At 40.5% G+C, this 16,114-nt stretch overlaps 1 protein-coding gene across 1 annotated transcript in view; it reads left to right on the forward strand.

Annotated features, from left to right (window-relative positions):
* me1 (malic enzyme 1, NADP(+)-dependent, cytosolic) overlaps positions 1–2,501 on the forward strand; it is a 90,046-nt gene extending 87,545 nt beyond the window's left edge. The window contains exons 12-14 of the mRNA XM_008277620.1: positions 69–242; positions 1,182–1,280; positions 1,390–2,501. Of these exons, the coding sequence (XP_008275842.1) occupies positions 69–242; positions 1,182–1,280; positions 1,390–1,557 (441 nt within the window). The 3' untranslated portion in view covers positions 1,558–2,501. The remainder of the gene's footprint in view (positions 1–68; positions 243–1,181; positions 1,281–1,389) is intronic.
* Positions 2,502–16,114: the final 13,613 nt, after the last annotated feature.

Raw genomic sequence — 16,114 nt, forward strand, 5'->3', positions numbered from 1 at the left:
ACTGTTTTATTGCTTATCTCGAATAAAGACATGAATCAAAAACTTTATTAAACTGCTCTGTGCTGCAGGGACGGGGCATCTTTGCCAGCGGCAGTCCATTTGACCCTGTCACCCTGCCTGATGGGAGGACGTTCTACCCCGGGCAGGGCAACAACGCCTACATCTTCCCTGGTGTGGGCCTGGGCGTCACTGCTTGTGCCATACGACATATTAGTGAGGAGATCTTCCTTACTGCAGCAGAGGTGATGCATACAGTGTACACGCAGCCTTTTCAGATCTTTTATATTCTTTTTACTGGAATGTAAGGCCTCGGACTGCAATTCTGAAGACACTAAATACACCTAAATACAGTCGTCCTCATATTTATTCATACCCTCCCATTAAAGAAGGAAGAAAACAGCTATCACTGAAATAAGTTGAAATTGACAAAAATAGTAATAAATAAAATTTCAATGAAAATAATGATGTTGCTTTTGAATTCTGGTTCAACAGAAATATTAAAAGAACAAACAAATAAACAAATAAAAAACAAGCAAACAAGCATGATGGGACTTGTAAACTAATATTTTGTTGACCAAACCTTTGAGCAAATCACTGCAATCAAGTGTTTTCTGTAACTTTCAATCAGACTTCTGCACCTGTTGACAGGTATTTTGATTTTGGCCCACTGCTCATCAGCAAAGTGCTTTAATTTGTCTGGGACAGTTTTGTTTGTTTGTTTGTTTTTTAATTATTCTTTTCCACCGCAATTCAAAAGGAATGTCTAATTTCACTTAATTATTATTATTTTTATTTATTGTTGCTTTTTTCAGTTTCTAGTTATTTAAGTGATTGTTGTGACTTTTAACTTTTCTTTAATGGAAGGGTATGAATACATTTGAGGACAATTGTAGTTGTTTTGTGTTAAAAATGAACACAACGATTTATAATAGCATGTGACACTAAAGAAGCATATTACATCACATTAAAAGGGATACTGTATCAGTCACTTGGGGGATCTTACTATACTGAATTTATAATTTTATTATATACATTAGCTCCAAGACAGTGGTAAAATCAATTTTAAAAATGAAAAAAAAAAAAAAAACCCGGAGAGTAATCTGACTCCAGCAACACACACAAGCTTGTTATTTAATTGTCTTCGCTACTGCAACATGAGCTGTTTGTCCACTGTTTATCAGGCTCTTGCTCACCTGGTGACAGAAAAGGACCTGGCAGAGGGAAGACTGTATCCTCCCCTCTGCTCTATCAGGGACGTCTCCCTCAAACTGGCCGTCAAGGTGAGATCTCAGTAAACACACAGTATCAAGCAAATGTAGTTCATCATGTCTGAGTCCAGTTGAATGGACGATTAAGAAATTCAATTTTTCCAAAACCTGTGTGCTACAGATCATGGAGTACGCCTACGAGCACAACATGGCCACACTTCGCCCCGAGCCGTCCGACAAACAGGCACACGTGCACTCACTCTGCTATAGCACCGACTACGATGAGTTTGCTGTTGATTCATACCGTTGGCCAGAGGACAGTATGATTGTGCAGTCATGCAAACTTTAATGCACTGGACAGAGAGACAGAGTGATCCCTGGAAAAGCGACTTAACTACTGACGTCCAATATCAACACAAGATGTGATGTTGGGATATCAAAGGATCTGTGGCTAGAATTTTCTCATTAATGTATATTGCTGTGAAATAAATGGTAACAACACACGTAGTGTTATCTTCCTTTCAAGTAGTGAAAAGCATAGCAAGTAAAAAATATAAATTGAAGAAAAACTGTTTCAAAAACACTGAAAGGAGATAAACAGAGCAAAACTTAGTATTGCACAGATTGTTGTTATCACAACATTTTACAATAATATATCCAGGGAATGTGTCTCACAGGTTACTTTTAATTGTACTGTAACAGGAAGTTACTTAATGAATGTGTCAGCTACCATCCAAAAAATGCTTTGTCAAATACAAAATGGTTTTGAATAATAATTTCCATGTCCGACTATTGCATCTGTACTAAAGAAGGGCAAGCATGCACTGAGTATTAGAATTGAATTTAAAAGGGACATTTATTAAGGATGTTTTTTGACAGAATTCCTGTACAAAGTTCCTCACACACATTTTAATATCTTTCTGTATTTTTTTTTCATCAGTGCAGCACAGAATGTGTAGACTTGAGTTGACTTGCCTTGCTAAATTCCACATTTTATCTTTTATTTGCTTTTTTCTGAATATCTTGAGAAAATGATGGCAAGGTTGTTCTGAAATGTATCTCATGGTGCTGTAGCTCCCTCCAGAGATCTGCTCCTGTCACTGCAATACAATATGCAGTTTATCATAAAATGGCTTTAAGACCAACTCTACCAGCACATTTCTACATGTGTCAGTGTTTTTAAGAAGTTGATTGTTGTCATCAGATTTTAACAGGAATCTAAATAGCAAAACTCTTTTGAAGCTTGATCACTAATAGCAAGAACACCACAATAAAAGCGTCAGATGAATCAAACTGTTTTGTGGTACAACAGTGTGTTTTTGTTTTTTTCGCCTATATTTCATTCTGCATTGTAGAGAGAAGGAAAATGCAAGAGAGTGCAGCATACAATAAGCAGCACAGTTAGAAATTAAACCAGGGATCAGCTGCTCAGGACATACGTGTCCAGATGGTTCACATTCAAAGGACTCAGCTACTGGGTCGCCATGTATTCAGTGTCTCTGGTGCTGTCTGAGTCAAGCCGAGGATGATTTTACTTTAATTAATTAAACACCAGCCAGACAGTCAGTTCCAGGGGCCTTGGCTGGCCTACAGCCCGTCCCAGGCTAAAATCAATAGAGAAGCAACCAAACCAGTCAGCGTCCAGTGCTGAGCGTCTCACCCCGGGCCAAATTCTGAGAGACAATCATTTGTTTTGCTCACTTTCCTTGTTTCACCCTCCCTGTAAATCCCCAAATCAGCCCTGGGCAACCGCTGCTCTGACCTGATGATCAATATGTCTCAATGTCAGCACCATCCAGTTGTCAGTTTAGCTGTCTGAGCTATAAAGGGGATATTATTCCAACTCCTACATTACCTTCCTTTAGTTGTGTATGCAAGTATCAGAATAAATGTATTAATATTTCTGCTTGACGGGATTGACTAAGAGAAATAGTTTAAGGGGGAGACTGATACCAAGGTGTTACTTGAACTCGTGACCATGAGACACCAATACATCAGTGTTTTTGTGTCAAATACTGAAGGTTACAGCAGTGAAAAGCTCAAGCACCCTTTTATCAACAATGCCAGTCAGTCTCAAAATGTGTTCATTTGAACAAATTCTAAACTGCATTTATGTTTTACATATTATTCACAGAAAAGTGGATGTTACAGCATTGTTGCTACCATTGAACTTTTTGGTCTCACTAGCCAGAGACGCTAGATAGTTTGTGGTTTCAACCAAATGCTTTGACCTCATGTCAAACATTTAGCCACTACTATAAGAAAATGTGTGACTGTTTAATTTAGCAATTTGCTTCTACCATTTATTTTAGATATCTATTCCTAATAGAGAGATGTCAAATTTAGCTATTCATCCATGTATGCAACAGCTAGTTACCTCAAGTAATCAGTTTTAGCTATCTTTTAGCTAACTGTTAATTGACTACTGTTTAGCTCGTTGAGCTATTTGGCTACATAGCTTAAACTTCTTTAATGCATTTTAACATTTTTGCTGTTTTACTTTTCATTAAATACCCAAAGCCGGCATTAACTATTTAAACAGTTTTACTTTTATCTATCTAGTGTAACCATTCTTTACTTTTAGCTAACTATCTTGCAAACGTATCTGTTACTTTACACATTTTAATCTGTTTATAATTTTTTAGTTAGCAGAGATGTTTAAGGTAGGTACTGGAGCTTAAATGTTAGCTATTTTTACACCTACTTTTAGCTAGTGTTAACCATTTGGAACATTTTGGTTTCACAAGTCGGTTTCAACCATGCTTTATATTTAGCTAATTGGACTTTTAGTTTTTTACATATATGCTTTAACCTCAGCGCATTGCCCTGCAGCCCTCTGTGGCACCTTGCTGGTCCCAGACAGGCTGTTGGGTGACTGGCAGCTGTAACCCGACATCCTTTTGACCTTGTTTACAGTCTCACATTAAATGGCACCTTGCTAAGACCTTTTGATCAGTGCCAATCAGTAAAACCCCTCAAGGGAAAGTCGCCTGTGTGAGTCTGTTGACCCTCATCCTCCCAGTCGCCTGTCTGACATTTCGCCCTCTCCCATCTGTACGCCCACCAAACCACACAACCAGCCAGCATGACTTTGATTCCTTACGGCGCCCACAGTGTTTCCTCTTGATTTTCATTTATCTTGGTTGAATTTTAGCATATCACTCAACCTTGTACTTTGATGACTAGATTAAAGGTATTCGTTGGAGCTTGATACCGCTCTGTGTTGATGACTGTAGTGAAGGTTAAATATTTGAGGCCAGGACCTGACACCAGCTATGAACATATCCTTTAAAAACAACAATAACAACAACATATTTACTGTCCTCAGATGACTCAGAAGCTGCTCACAGTCATAACGGACCAGCAGAGGGCACTCTAATCTATTCTTTGAGCTGAGATCAGTAAAAAGGCCACAACCGCCACTGTGGTGCAACTATTGTCAACCCTCCTCACCAGCACTTCTCCTTTACGTTTTCCTGTATACATACTGCAACTTGTCTTACTAATGCTTTACATAATGATGCAAGATAATTACTACTATAAATGTAATAATACCCCACTCACTCCTCTGGGCTAATTTCACCAGCTAGGTCTTTATATACATATAATAATGAATAGAGTCCTGTATTGTTCCTGCTCTTTGTATTTTAGGGTCAGTGGATCAGAATTACAGCCTGCATTATAGGCTGAGACTGTGATGGTTAAACTGAATCTATGTGGAAACCATAATTGTTCATAATTGCATAAATGGACTATATTACATTATTATGTATTGTTGGTCTTGTTGATCTTCATGACTAAAAGGCCCTTTTCTGATTAATATATGTCAGCTTCTTGTAGAAATGAAGACTTTCAAACATTCACATTTTCACAGTCTATCAGCATTTCTCTATCAGTTGTAGCTGTTTGATGTATTGTAGTATAATGTTTGGATGGTTTCATAATACACTATTTTAAGTTTTTGTCATATTATTAATCATTAAATATAGACTCCATATTGTGCCAAATCTTGTATGGACATCATTGCATTATTTAGGATGAGTGATTTGGGACTGTTGGCCAACCTGAAGGTCCTGTGAAGGCAAAAAAAAAAGAAAAAATACTTCAAGTAGACTATTCTATTCAAAAAACCTTGAGGTATCTGTAAGTAAACTGAATAGAACTCTGCAGTCACACAGAACCACAAGCCTTGGCACATAAAGAAAGTCTAAGCTATTTGAAAGAAGGTTTTTAAAACCTGTTTTTGTTTCATCCCCTTACATCTGCTACTTGAATTGTAAAACAGCACTGTAGTTCGCTGGACAACAGTTTACACTTCAAGGATTTTTTATGCCATACTATGCCTTTCTTTGTTCTCATTCAAAGAGCAATATGCTTCTGTGCTGAAGGTGGCTGTATGAAAAGTTGAAACGTATTGATTGAATGCAACCGGTAAATATTAATGGAATGTAGTCGGCACGCAACTTTTCTATGTCCTTTTGAATTAATTTTATTCATGATATGAAAGGATATGTGTGCAGAGGCTCCCGAAATAAGAAAGTGGAAAAATAAATTAGACTAGTTTTTTCCACTGTTCATAAATGCTTCATTCACTCAAACTTTGCTTTTGTTTCCTGAACAGGCAGAACTTTGTCAACAAAAATCAAAGTTTCATAGTAGCCACCACTTAAGAAGAGCAGGGAATAAAATAATGTGATAGAAAGTAACATGACCCAGTGGAGGTCTTGGTACTATTTGTGGTGTATCAAGACCACAAATAGTACCAAGTTGCTGCACAGTGCAGGGCGCTCAGCAGATTCAGGTCCCTGCCTGGCTGGTGGTCCACTGAATGAGGACTATCATCCAGGACCCACCTCTGCTCAGTAGCTTCCTGCCGTTTGGTCGTCCTCTTCAATGATTCTGTGAGTAATTCAGAGAGACATCTCTGTTTCGCAGACAGTTCGTGAGGCCTGCACGTCACACAGGTTTTAGCCTGAGAGGCAGTGGTGGGCGCAGGTTTCCAACAGCCTGTTGTTTCTCGGGCGGGTACCACGCACAGATACCAAGCGAGAGCGCCAACGCCTTGACAACTTTTCCATAATTAGATGAGGCCTTGCGCTCAGCATGGGGATTCTTGCACTGAAATCTAACGTGACATGTGTGATCGCGACCCAAAGTCGTGTTTAATTAATTTGTCTTGCAACATGGGGCATACAGACATCATTCCCTGCAGCTCTCACCGACTGAAAAAAACAACATTCCACTAAAATAGGCCACTTTGTAGCATTCGTGAGAACCTACAACTAGATTTGTAAAATAAAACCTGTATTTAAGGTGAAATTCAACAAGTGACAGGTTCAAGTTTTTGGTTGTTATTATAAGGATGCTGTTCACCTATCTACAACTTCAAGAGCAGAGAAATAAATCATGTTTTAACCTAGTTTAGTTAAGCTTCTCTACACTACGTTGCCTTTAGCTGTTGAGCATGTCTTTGCCGCCTTTTGAATGTCGGCACATGCTAGCCAGACTTGTGCTTATTATTCTGCTGCGAGCTCCAGATGGATCAACACATGCTGAAAATATTACAAGCAAGACATTTGCATGTGACCTAAATCATTCACTTCTGCTCCACCATGCAAACAAGTCAGTCCAAAGACATTATTTAATGACCCTGGATTGGAACATTTGCACTCAATGATATATTTTCCCATATTAAAATTAAAATGAACAGGCTTTGGTCGGTTAGTTCAAAATGCCCGTATGTGTACACTCAGATTAGACATGTGTGCTTCAAATTTAGGTCTCTTTTGTGAAAATTTAACATATCTTGTGAACTATCTGGAAATAAACACACATGTGACACTCTCTGATGTGACATTTAGTTAAATTTTATGGCTGAAAATGTTTTTCCTATATTGTTTTATCAGCTTAAATGTACCCACATATCAGGCAGCAATGAGAATACCATGTTTGTGCAGACAGGTAGACAAACACGGCTATAATTAGTGCATCATAGAACATATGTGTGTCTTTTTATGTCATTTGTATTGAATGTTATGAATGGATGTTTTTAAAGTTTGAATTCAATAAGCATGGATTCGCTCCAAAATAAATCCAGCTGATCCACCACCATCACACTTGATGCACTCATGACCAGTAGGAGAGCACTATTAATAAGCCTGAATACGCTCTGAGGAGCACTATTGGCTGAAATCACATTTAACATGCATGTGTTTTAAGACATTAACATGCATGTATTTGCAACAATAGCCTTTGCTATTGTTTTCTCCATCTTCATTAATTCTGTAATTGTTTGCTGCCAGTGATTTACTGCCAAGTTTTGTGAACATCAAAGCATTTTCCCTTTTTTTCTGGAACCAGACATAACCCATTAAATTAACATGCATATTGCATCTTGAGCTCGATAAGTTGCCTAATTAATTGTGAGCGGCAACAACAGCTTCTGGTATAGAAAGTAGTTTGTCCCTCTTAGCTTGTGTGCATTTGGTGCGCGTCCACGTGTGTTCAGTGTGTGTGTTGCTCTTTGTAAATGAGGACAGCGAGGTGTATGTGATGGTAATGCAGCCTCCAGTGCTCTCCCTGCCCATTAATAACCAGGTTGCCTTTGATGTGGCCACCTTGAGTGAGGTGGCCCCTTTTTTGCATCAGTTGCGGCATGTAAATCCGCCGGCAGTGTTATCTCCTTAACTGCTCAAGGGTCCACCTGAGTTTGTCCACCTGATGGATAAATTAAAGAATCTACAAAGGCTGTATTTTTTCTTTTTGATCAATTTGTGACAGTGTTGTGTAGCACACAGCATCAGTCTCTTCTGACAGCGTGGGGCAAGCGTCGCTCAGCCTGAATGCTGGAAAGCTTGTGTTTAATTTAGTGTTGATATCTGGGAGTTTGAGGCCAGTTTGTTATTTGAAAGGAAACTAATGAAAGCATGTTACAAGGGTAGTCCCATATTTTATGATCACACTTCTGATATTTAAACCAACAGAGGCCAAGATATGTAAGAAGGTCGTGCATTTCCCAACACTGGCTTTTTGTGTTAAATCTATGCTCTCCTTTAATACAATCAAATAACCCTGATTACTTTATTGACTGACTAGAGCCACAGAAGACATGCAGCTATTGTCATAAACACAGTGATGTGAAACAGTAACTACATCCCATGGAAATTCTTGTCTTTATTTATGTTTGATCAGCCAAACATTTGATCCTCTTTGAAATAGCGCTTACAAAAAAAAATGATATACTCAGCAGAATTGACACATAGAACTGACATTCTGTAGCCATTTATAAATATATGTAAATTAATAAATTTTAAAAACTGTCAGTCACATGTAAAAAAAAATAAAAAAAATAAAAAATTGCACACATGAACACATTTGAACTTTAGATGCATTAAAATTAGAATCAGGGGTTCCAGATTAGCTGCCAAGGATCAGAACCTCCTCAGGGAGTGACAGGTGGAGCTTGTCTTATTGAAACCTCTGACATCTAGGGTCTGCTGTTCTCTTTGCTATTGAAATGTGTGGTGGCATCAAGCCAAAATCAAAAGAGCGCTCTAAGGCCTTCAGAAAAAATGGTAGTGGATGCCTCTGAGTTAGACAATGGATTTAAAATCCTTCTCAGGTCTTTGATTAAACCCCTAAAAATGCATTTCTGTGTATCAAAGCTACTTATTATATTAAGTTATCTTTTTTTAAGTGAAAATAATCCCTTCCTGCCTTAAAATGGCTTAACTGTATCACTGTAGAATGTACAGATCTGTGAAGTCCCTGCTTCCCTCTTTATCCACCCCTCCACACTCATTGCAGTTGGAGCACACCAGCTCACCTACAACTCTGCTTTAACACGATAAATTGAAAAACACTGCAGAAAGAAGTTCCTGGGGCGCCCCGATAGCTCAACCGTATAAGACAGCGTCCTATGAACAGGGGCTATAGTTCCACGACGTAGTAGTCGTGAGTTTGACTCCCGTTCACGACCATTTGCTGCAGGTCTCTCCCCACTCTTCTTCCCCCTTTCCCGTCTCTCTCTATTGCTCTGAATGAAGGCAAAAGCCCCCCAAAAAAAAACTTTAAAAAAAAAAGATGAAGAAGTTCTTAACAGCCCCAAAGTTTCATCACAGGATCTGCAGGTAACTCCTCAACTGTTGGTGTCAAAGTGCTTGAATCAGAAAGAGACAATATACATTTGACCTGCATGGGAGGAAATCCAGCTGCACATTTTCCAACATTTTGGTTTGTTACAAATGTCACATATTTATCAGTGTTAAAAAAATATACTTCATTAAATTTAAACAAACATTTTGTTAGATGCAATAATATGTAGTTGCCCTAAGCAACCAACCAATTGTTTTTACTGCATTGTAAAATCAGCAGGGATGTACCGTAGTAGCAATTAGAAAATCAGATTATCCAATCATACAGCTTTATACAATTGATAATTAATCACACAAAGATGGCCTAACTTAGGATTGCATCGACAGTCACTTTAATACAGTCACGTCAGCTTTAGAAAAGGATTACTTATGGTGATGTATGAACTTCAACATGTTTGGAAAAGTAAAAATATCAAATAATGTCTCACTGCATGGTGAGACTGTTTCTGGGTTTTAACATTTATTTCATTAGAAGATCCAAAGGCAGCATAAAGTCTGACAATATTTCTACCTTTTGAAGGTTCTAAAACTCTGACCCTGCAGCAGATATAACTTGTGACAAATAACCAGACTTGTTGTCAATCAGCCAATTATAAAATAAATTCATTTTTAACTGGAGTATTATAATGCTGGATGAAATTATGTAAGGTTTAAGGGGTCATTAGTCGTAACAAACTCAGCAACTGTCTAATGTGCATTGTGGAGCCAGAAATTTCCCTCAAAGTTTGAGACAATATTGAGCTTAATGAAAGGTGGCCACAAGCCTGAGTCCAGATAAATGTTATCTGATGAATAAAATAATGACTTCTTCCCAACAAATTTGCCACATCAGAATATCAGGATGATTCACTGCCAGTGTTGTGTTTACAGTTTGTTGCAGCTGTCCCCAAGTGGCAAAAAACTCAGGTATTGCAGGTTTAGGTCCTTCACATTATAATGACAAAAAGACCAGAGCCCAGACATTTAAAAACGATTAGACAGACTCACCAGTGGGACCTGGTTACAAAACCAGACAGTGCTGTTGCCATGTTTGTGATGCAGCTGTATGATGTCTCACATTTTTATACCCCAAAGGTTGTTTAAAATAGTTATCTGTTGTGCCGGTCATTGAATGTCTCACAGACCTGTGAAGAGCACCTGATCAGGCTCTTGACCTTGTGCTGAATGCTCCCAGCACTTCCCTCCACTCCAGATCCAAATCTCCCTGCAAAACACTCAGGTCAGATTATTTCAGGACAGAAAATAAATGCAAGCAGAATAGATCAATCAATGAAAACTGTGGACAACACTGGCTGAGTGTTTGTGTCCCTGTCTTAGTAAAATCATACTGTGTGTGTATTTCTGAATGTGTGTTAGTACACCCATCTTCTGCTTGTTGCATATAGATGGAAAGCTCATTATCTATTGTGGCCGGGCACAATGGCCTCTAGGCCAGGCTCCACTGGCCCAACAGCCCCCAACACAATACCTGTAAACAGCGAGTAACTAATTGAAAACACAGTGTAGCATGACCATGCCGTCTCACAATGACAAAGCTGATGAATAGGGAGGTGGGCTTTTAAATAGCGAACCTTTATCTGTTGAAAGGTGGGAGTATGCTCCAGAAATGAATGGTTGCAGCAGTGAAAGTATCGAGTGTAACCTCAAACATGTCTGATTTTTATTTATTTATTTAGCTGGTTCTCAAACTGCAGGTGCTCTTATCAATGCTATTTTCAAAGGCAATGTTGTTCACTATTTTTAGATAACGGCAGATAATTACATATGAAACATATCTAATCTAAAATGCACAATCAGATGCACACAGCATTGATTTACTAGCTTTTAAAATGTTATGCATCGGCTCACTAATGTATTTAAGCCCTGTGTTGATTGACGAATGAGGCCCTAATATGAGCCTCAAGGCACAGATATCAGATATAACCATCCTGTATGTTACAAATGAGGCCTCTAAGCCCTTTAAATGACAAGTGTGGAAATGTCCTTCATATAGGTCACTGCATCTACAGCCTTCCATCTCCTCCACCCACTAAGATCTTAAAGCCAGCAAGAGAGCGAGTCAATCTAAAAAAAGAGCTTTGCGTTACTCACGCTTCATTGCATGTGGTCTAAGTAACAGTAATCCAATCAGATAAAAGACTAGTCAACATACAAGTTTTGCCGGATATTTCAGCCGCTGTGTGCCCACCACAAATTCACTAGTTCCCTGTCAACCCGTTGGCTTCCATTACGCTGAGCTCTGATGTTGTGGGCCTAATTCTTTTGACGCCGTCTTTAAGTGAGTTTTGCGATTAGGCTCAGATATGTGCCTGTTTCCTCTCAAGCGCAATAAAGAGCTTCAGCCTTGTCTCGCTCTCTTGGTTTCCATACTCTCTAAATTTATCTTTCTTCTCTCTTACCAAGTGGCTCCTACACTGGCTCTGATTTGTCCTTGTTTGTACATTGAGCCTGCATTCAGAGCCATAGGCTGGTTATTGTTGTAGTATCAGATCTCAGGGATGCTTCTGTACAGACAGCCTGAAGTTCAGTGAAATGGACCTCAAACAAGCTCAAAGCTGCAAACAGCTAAACCAATTTCTGTGCTATACAGATACCACTCATCTCATAATGATATATTACTCTGATAGTGTGTTCAGATTAAAGGGGCACCAATTTTTCCAGTGCCTGTTTGCTAATTACTGGAAGAACAACTGTATAACTTCAGCATTATTAACTGGGAGGTGTGGAGTTTAAAAGACGTGGATGTTTTCATGTCTAACAAAGAGATACTTTCAAGTTGCATTAAGGAATTTGTAAGATACAGCTTTTTACGAGTTTAAGGACAAAAAAATTCAGGATATCTCAGCTTTCTTTTCTGCAGATTTTGACCCTGGTCTATCTCTTGCAACTCTGTGAAAATTTAATACTCTAATAAGATCTCTGAAATGTCTTTTTAATGAAGCTACATCCTCCCTATTCTTTTTTCTGTTTTTCTTTTCTTTGTGTCTCGAGGTAAAACTGTCACTGAGATTAAAATTACTTTCTGGGTAAGAAAGTAGTATTTTAAAAAAGCAGCATATGTAACTACAATACAGTTCAGATTTGGATTGAAAGGAAATGCTTTAAGGGTATCCTGAGAAATGGACACCTTTCCAGAAGTGTAAGGTTCTGATTTAACAGTGTGTTTATTTGACGTAACGTAAGCAGTCATTGTTAGCATGACTGGCAAACCAGATTTTTAGATATGACAGTAATACTAATGTAGTGTTACATTTAGAGTCAAGCTACAAAGAGGATTTTATGGGGTTGTTCCAAAAGGAAAAAATATTAGTATCAACTTTATTTTTTTCAAACATGTGTTTTAACATTAGTTCTCATCCTATAGTTTCTTTGTGATAATAGGCATTTGAATGAGATTACAGTGGAAAAAAGTCAATTCCGGATCTTTTCCATTTTACTAGCAAGGACCACAAAACAATGACGACTGTTTGCAAGATTCATGAAGCAAGTGGTGTTGGGGTGATGGGGATGAGGGTGAGAGTGCATAGAGACGTTGTCTGAATGGCTGCTCTGGGGTGATGAAACATGGGAGGCTTGAGAATAGGAGACTCAGTGTCGGGATTCCTTCTCAGGTCGTGTTTTGCCCCAAACTTTTACAGATCCCCAAAAATCCATGGTTAAATGGAATCAAGTTGAGCATGGGCTTGAAGGATATAGCTGAGGTTATTACTGATGTAAGAGCAGTATGCTTGAAATCACCAGCAACAGAGAACGTTGATTATTAGGTTGGAGACACCCAGCCTGGCTGCTGTGGAGGCTGCCAGAGGTCTGACAGAGTGGGATGGTGTGATGGGTTGTACATGGCTGCTGTTGGAGCAAATTTAGAGCATCTTAGGAAGCTGAAAAAGGCCAGCAAGGACATGGATTCTGGAGTAAGGTCAACTGAAGGGGAACAGTGGGGTGGATGTCCGATTCTGGAGCCAAGAGCCTGAATTTCTGGAATAAAAAGGAAAACAGTGAATCGGCGATGCGGCTGCAATGCCCAGGGACATGAGCTACGTGGAGAAGGAACTGATATTGGGCTGAGATTTATGTTAGCATGCACAGGAACTGCATGCTCACTAGTGAACAGGATCTACCTTTGTTTATCATTTCTACTACTGCGTTGTTGTCTGAGTGGATAAGTACAGACTTCCTTGACCATTCGTGGCCCCAAAGGATGGCAGCTATTATAATGCGGTACGGCTCACGGAGTGTGGATAAGGGGGAACTTGGCTCAAGGTCGAGAGAACTGAATTCTGGAGCCCACTTCGAACAGGAGAAGCATTTGTGAGAAGCTGGATGTCCTCGGGTTGAGTAGAAGAAAGATATGCCATTTCAGGAAGATAGACAGTGTTGCCAGAGGTGCATTTCCATTTTGCATAGGTTGCCTACAGTGACTTTGGAATGGAGAAAAGGGATGGCTGCTGTTTTTGTTAGAAGGTTAGATAGAAATGGTTTCTCCTTGGAGATGATGCGGACAGCATAGTTAAGTTGGCCAAGAAGGGCCAGCAGCTGCTGTTTTGTGCATCTGTCCGTTAGGAGAGGAGTCTGAGAGTAGCAGTGTGATATATCGTATTTTCTAAGGGGGACGAGATGCCTGTAATAAGATAGAGTTGAGGGTGGCACCGTGTCTTGGCAAGTGAGTGAGGATAATGGCGCAGTCAGTGGTTGCATATTGCATGGAGAAATCTGGAGATGGAATGAGGCTATTGATACTTGGTATGTGTGAACCTTGGGGAGAAGAGAGATCAATAATGAGCCTGTTTTTACCGCAGTATTTCCACATGGTGGTGCCTATGGGGCCGATACAGATAATGGAGAAAGGTGGGCTCTTAAATAGGCCCACCATGAATCCCTCTTTGACCTCTTTAGCTAGTAAGGTGTCAACAGTGTCAGGATCGGTAACAGCAGACTGAAGGTTGTGCCAGGTGTAGGAAGTTTTAATGATAATTTCTATGCCAAGGTAGAAACCATATGTAAAACTATTAATGATAAAATCTACAAACTCTTTATCAGGGTGGTGCTGGAGAACAGTGGCTAAGGCCTTTACCTTGACCGATGTACTAAGGTGCTTTGTTAGTCTGCTGGTGTGATTAGATTGTGGGGGCAGCGATGTCTTGCATGGGTGCTGCCGCAGAACAGGTGTTCAGGAGTCTACAGTTAGAAAGGGAAAAGCCAAGATGGTTGAAGTTGTTGTACATCCATCTGCCACCTTGGTAGAGGATTGGCCGACCTCGTTTGTCGACGCCCTTGAGGATGGAAACATTGACTGATGGACGTAAATCTATGGGTTTAGCGATGATAGGTGAAGGTGGTGCTGTGGAAGATAGGTGCTTAAGTGCGTGAGTGAGTGGGCTGTGACTGGAGGCAGGTAATGGTAGTGCATGTTGTGATTGGATGTGAAGGAACATCACATAGCTCACAGGATAGCGATGTATGGGCTGCAAAAATGCAGCAGTAAAGATAAGAGTCTAGGGCGCCCCAGTAAGTCCTCTGGTTGAACTGTTGTAGCCGCCTTGCTGCCTATGGAGCAAAAAGAATACGGTAGTTAGAAAAGTTAACTCATCTATGCTTTCTAGTTATCTAGTTCTGGCCTTTGGTCAGGCTGAGCAGATTACATCTCTGTAAATTGAAAAAGCTAGTTCGAATTCAGAGGGAGTGATGTCTTGTAGCTGGAGCTGCATTAAACCTTGGCTAGTCTGCAGTTCTCTGGGCTGATGTTGGTGAGGGATGGCTGGAGTAGCTGGGCTAAATCTGCATGGTGGGAGATGGGAGATGAGTGATGATTGATGAGGCTGGCCTTACTGGTGGAGCTGCTGTGGCTAATATGTAAGACATGTTCGATGTTGAAAAAACATTTGGGTGTTGGAGAAGAAGAGAGGTGGGGTTGGGGAGGGAGGGGAAGAAGGATGAACAAGTAGAAAATGGAGGTGGAGGAGGCAGCTGTGCAAATGGAGCTTGGTTACACTGAAGTGGGGCCATTTGGGTTGTTGGATGGGGCATTTGGACAGCTGCAGAGGATTCTGGAGTAGTGTCAGATGGAGCAGGAGCCAAGTTACTTTGTATGGCTGAAGGAAGGATAGAGGAATGGATGATGGACTTGATGGGTATTTTGCAACCACAGGGATGAAAAGGATAATGTGATGAGATCAGACAGGAAGGGAGCCTGGCCCCCAGCAGAGGGAGCTAGCGATGCTGGCTGAGGCCCTGGAGAAGGGGGCGGAGCCATGACATCACGGGTCACGACCCTGCAGGTGGATGGTTCAGGTGAGGATACCGGATGCGCGCGAAGTTTGCTGTTTGTTGCGGCTGGAGTAGATGAATACAGCTGGAACAACCTTCGTTTGTTATCGGAATACGTCGCCTCCTCAAAGCGCGTCTCAGACGGTCTCCTGTTGTGGTTACGGGTCTTGGAGAGGTCGGATGCGTTTGGAGCCGGCTGATGTGTGGTTTGGTTGGTTGTTCCGAGACTGATATGGAGCTCGAGAGGTCTCGTCTGATGAGCTCGGAGATCGGGGGATGTGGACCAAAGGCGGCTTTGGAGAGAAACGTGGTCGTGTTGTTTTGGCTGGAGGAGAGCTGTTCTTGATTGATCGTCGCCTGGTGGGTTGATCAGCACTTCGGGATCCATGACGAGCAGGTGAGTAGCTTTCTGATGTAGCGGTGAAATGATGCGAACGAGCGATGGTATGAAACACTGTCAGCAGTGCTGGATGGGTATAACGAGGCTGG

The sequence above is a fragment of the Stegastes partitus genome, unplaced genomic scaffold (genome assembly GCF_000690725.1).
Source record: "Stegastes partitus isolate 25-593 unplaced genomic scaffold, Stegastes_partitus-1.0.2 Scaffold103, whole genome shotgun sequence".
Lineage (NCBI taxonomy): Eukaryota > Metazoa > Chordata > Actinopteri > Pomacentridae > Stegastes > Stegastes partitus.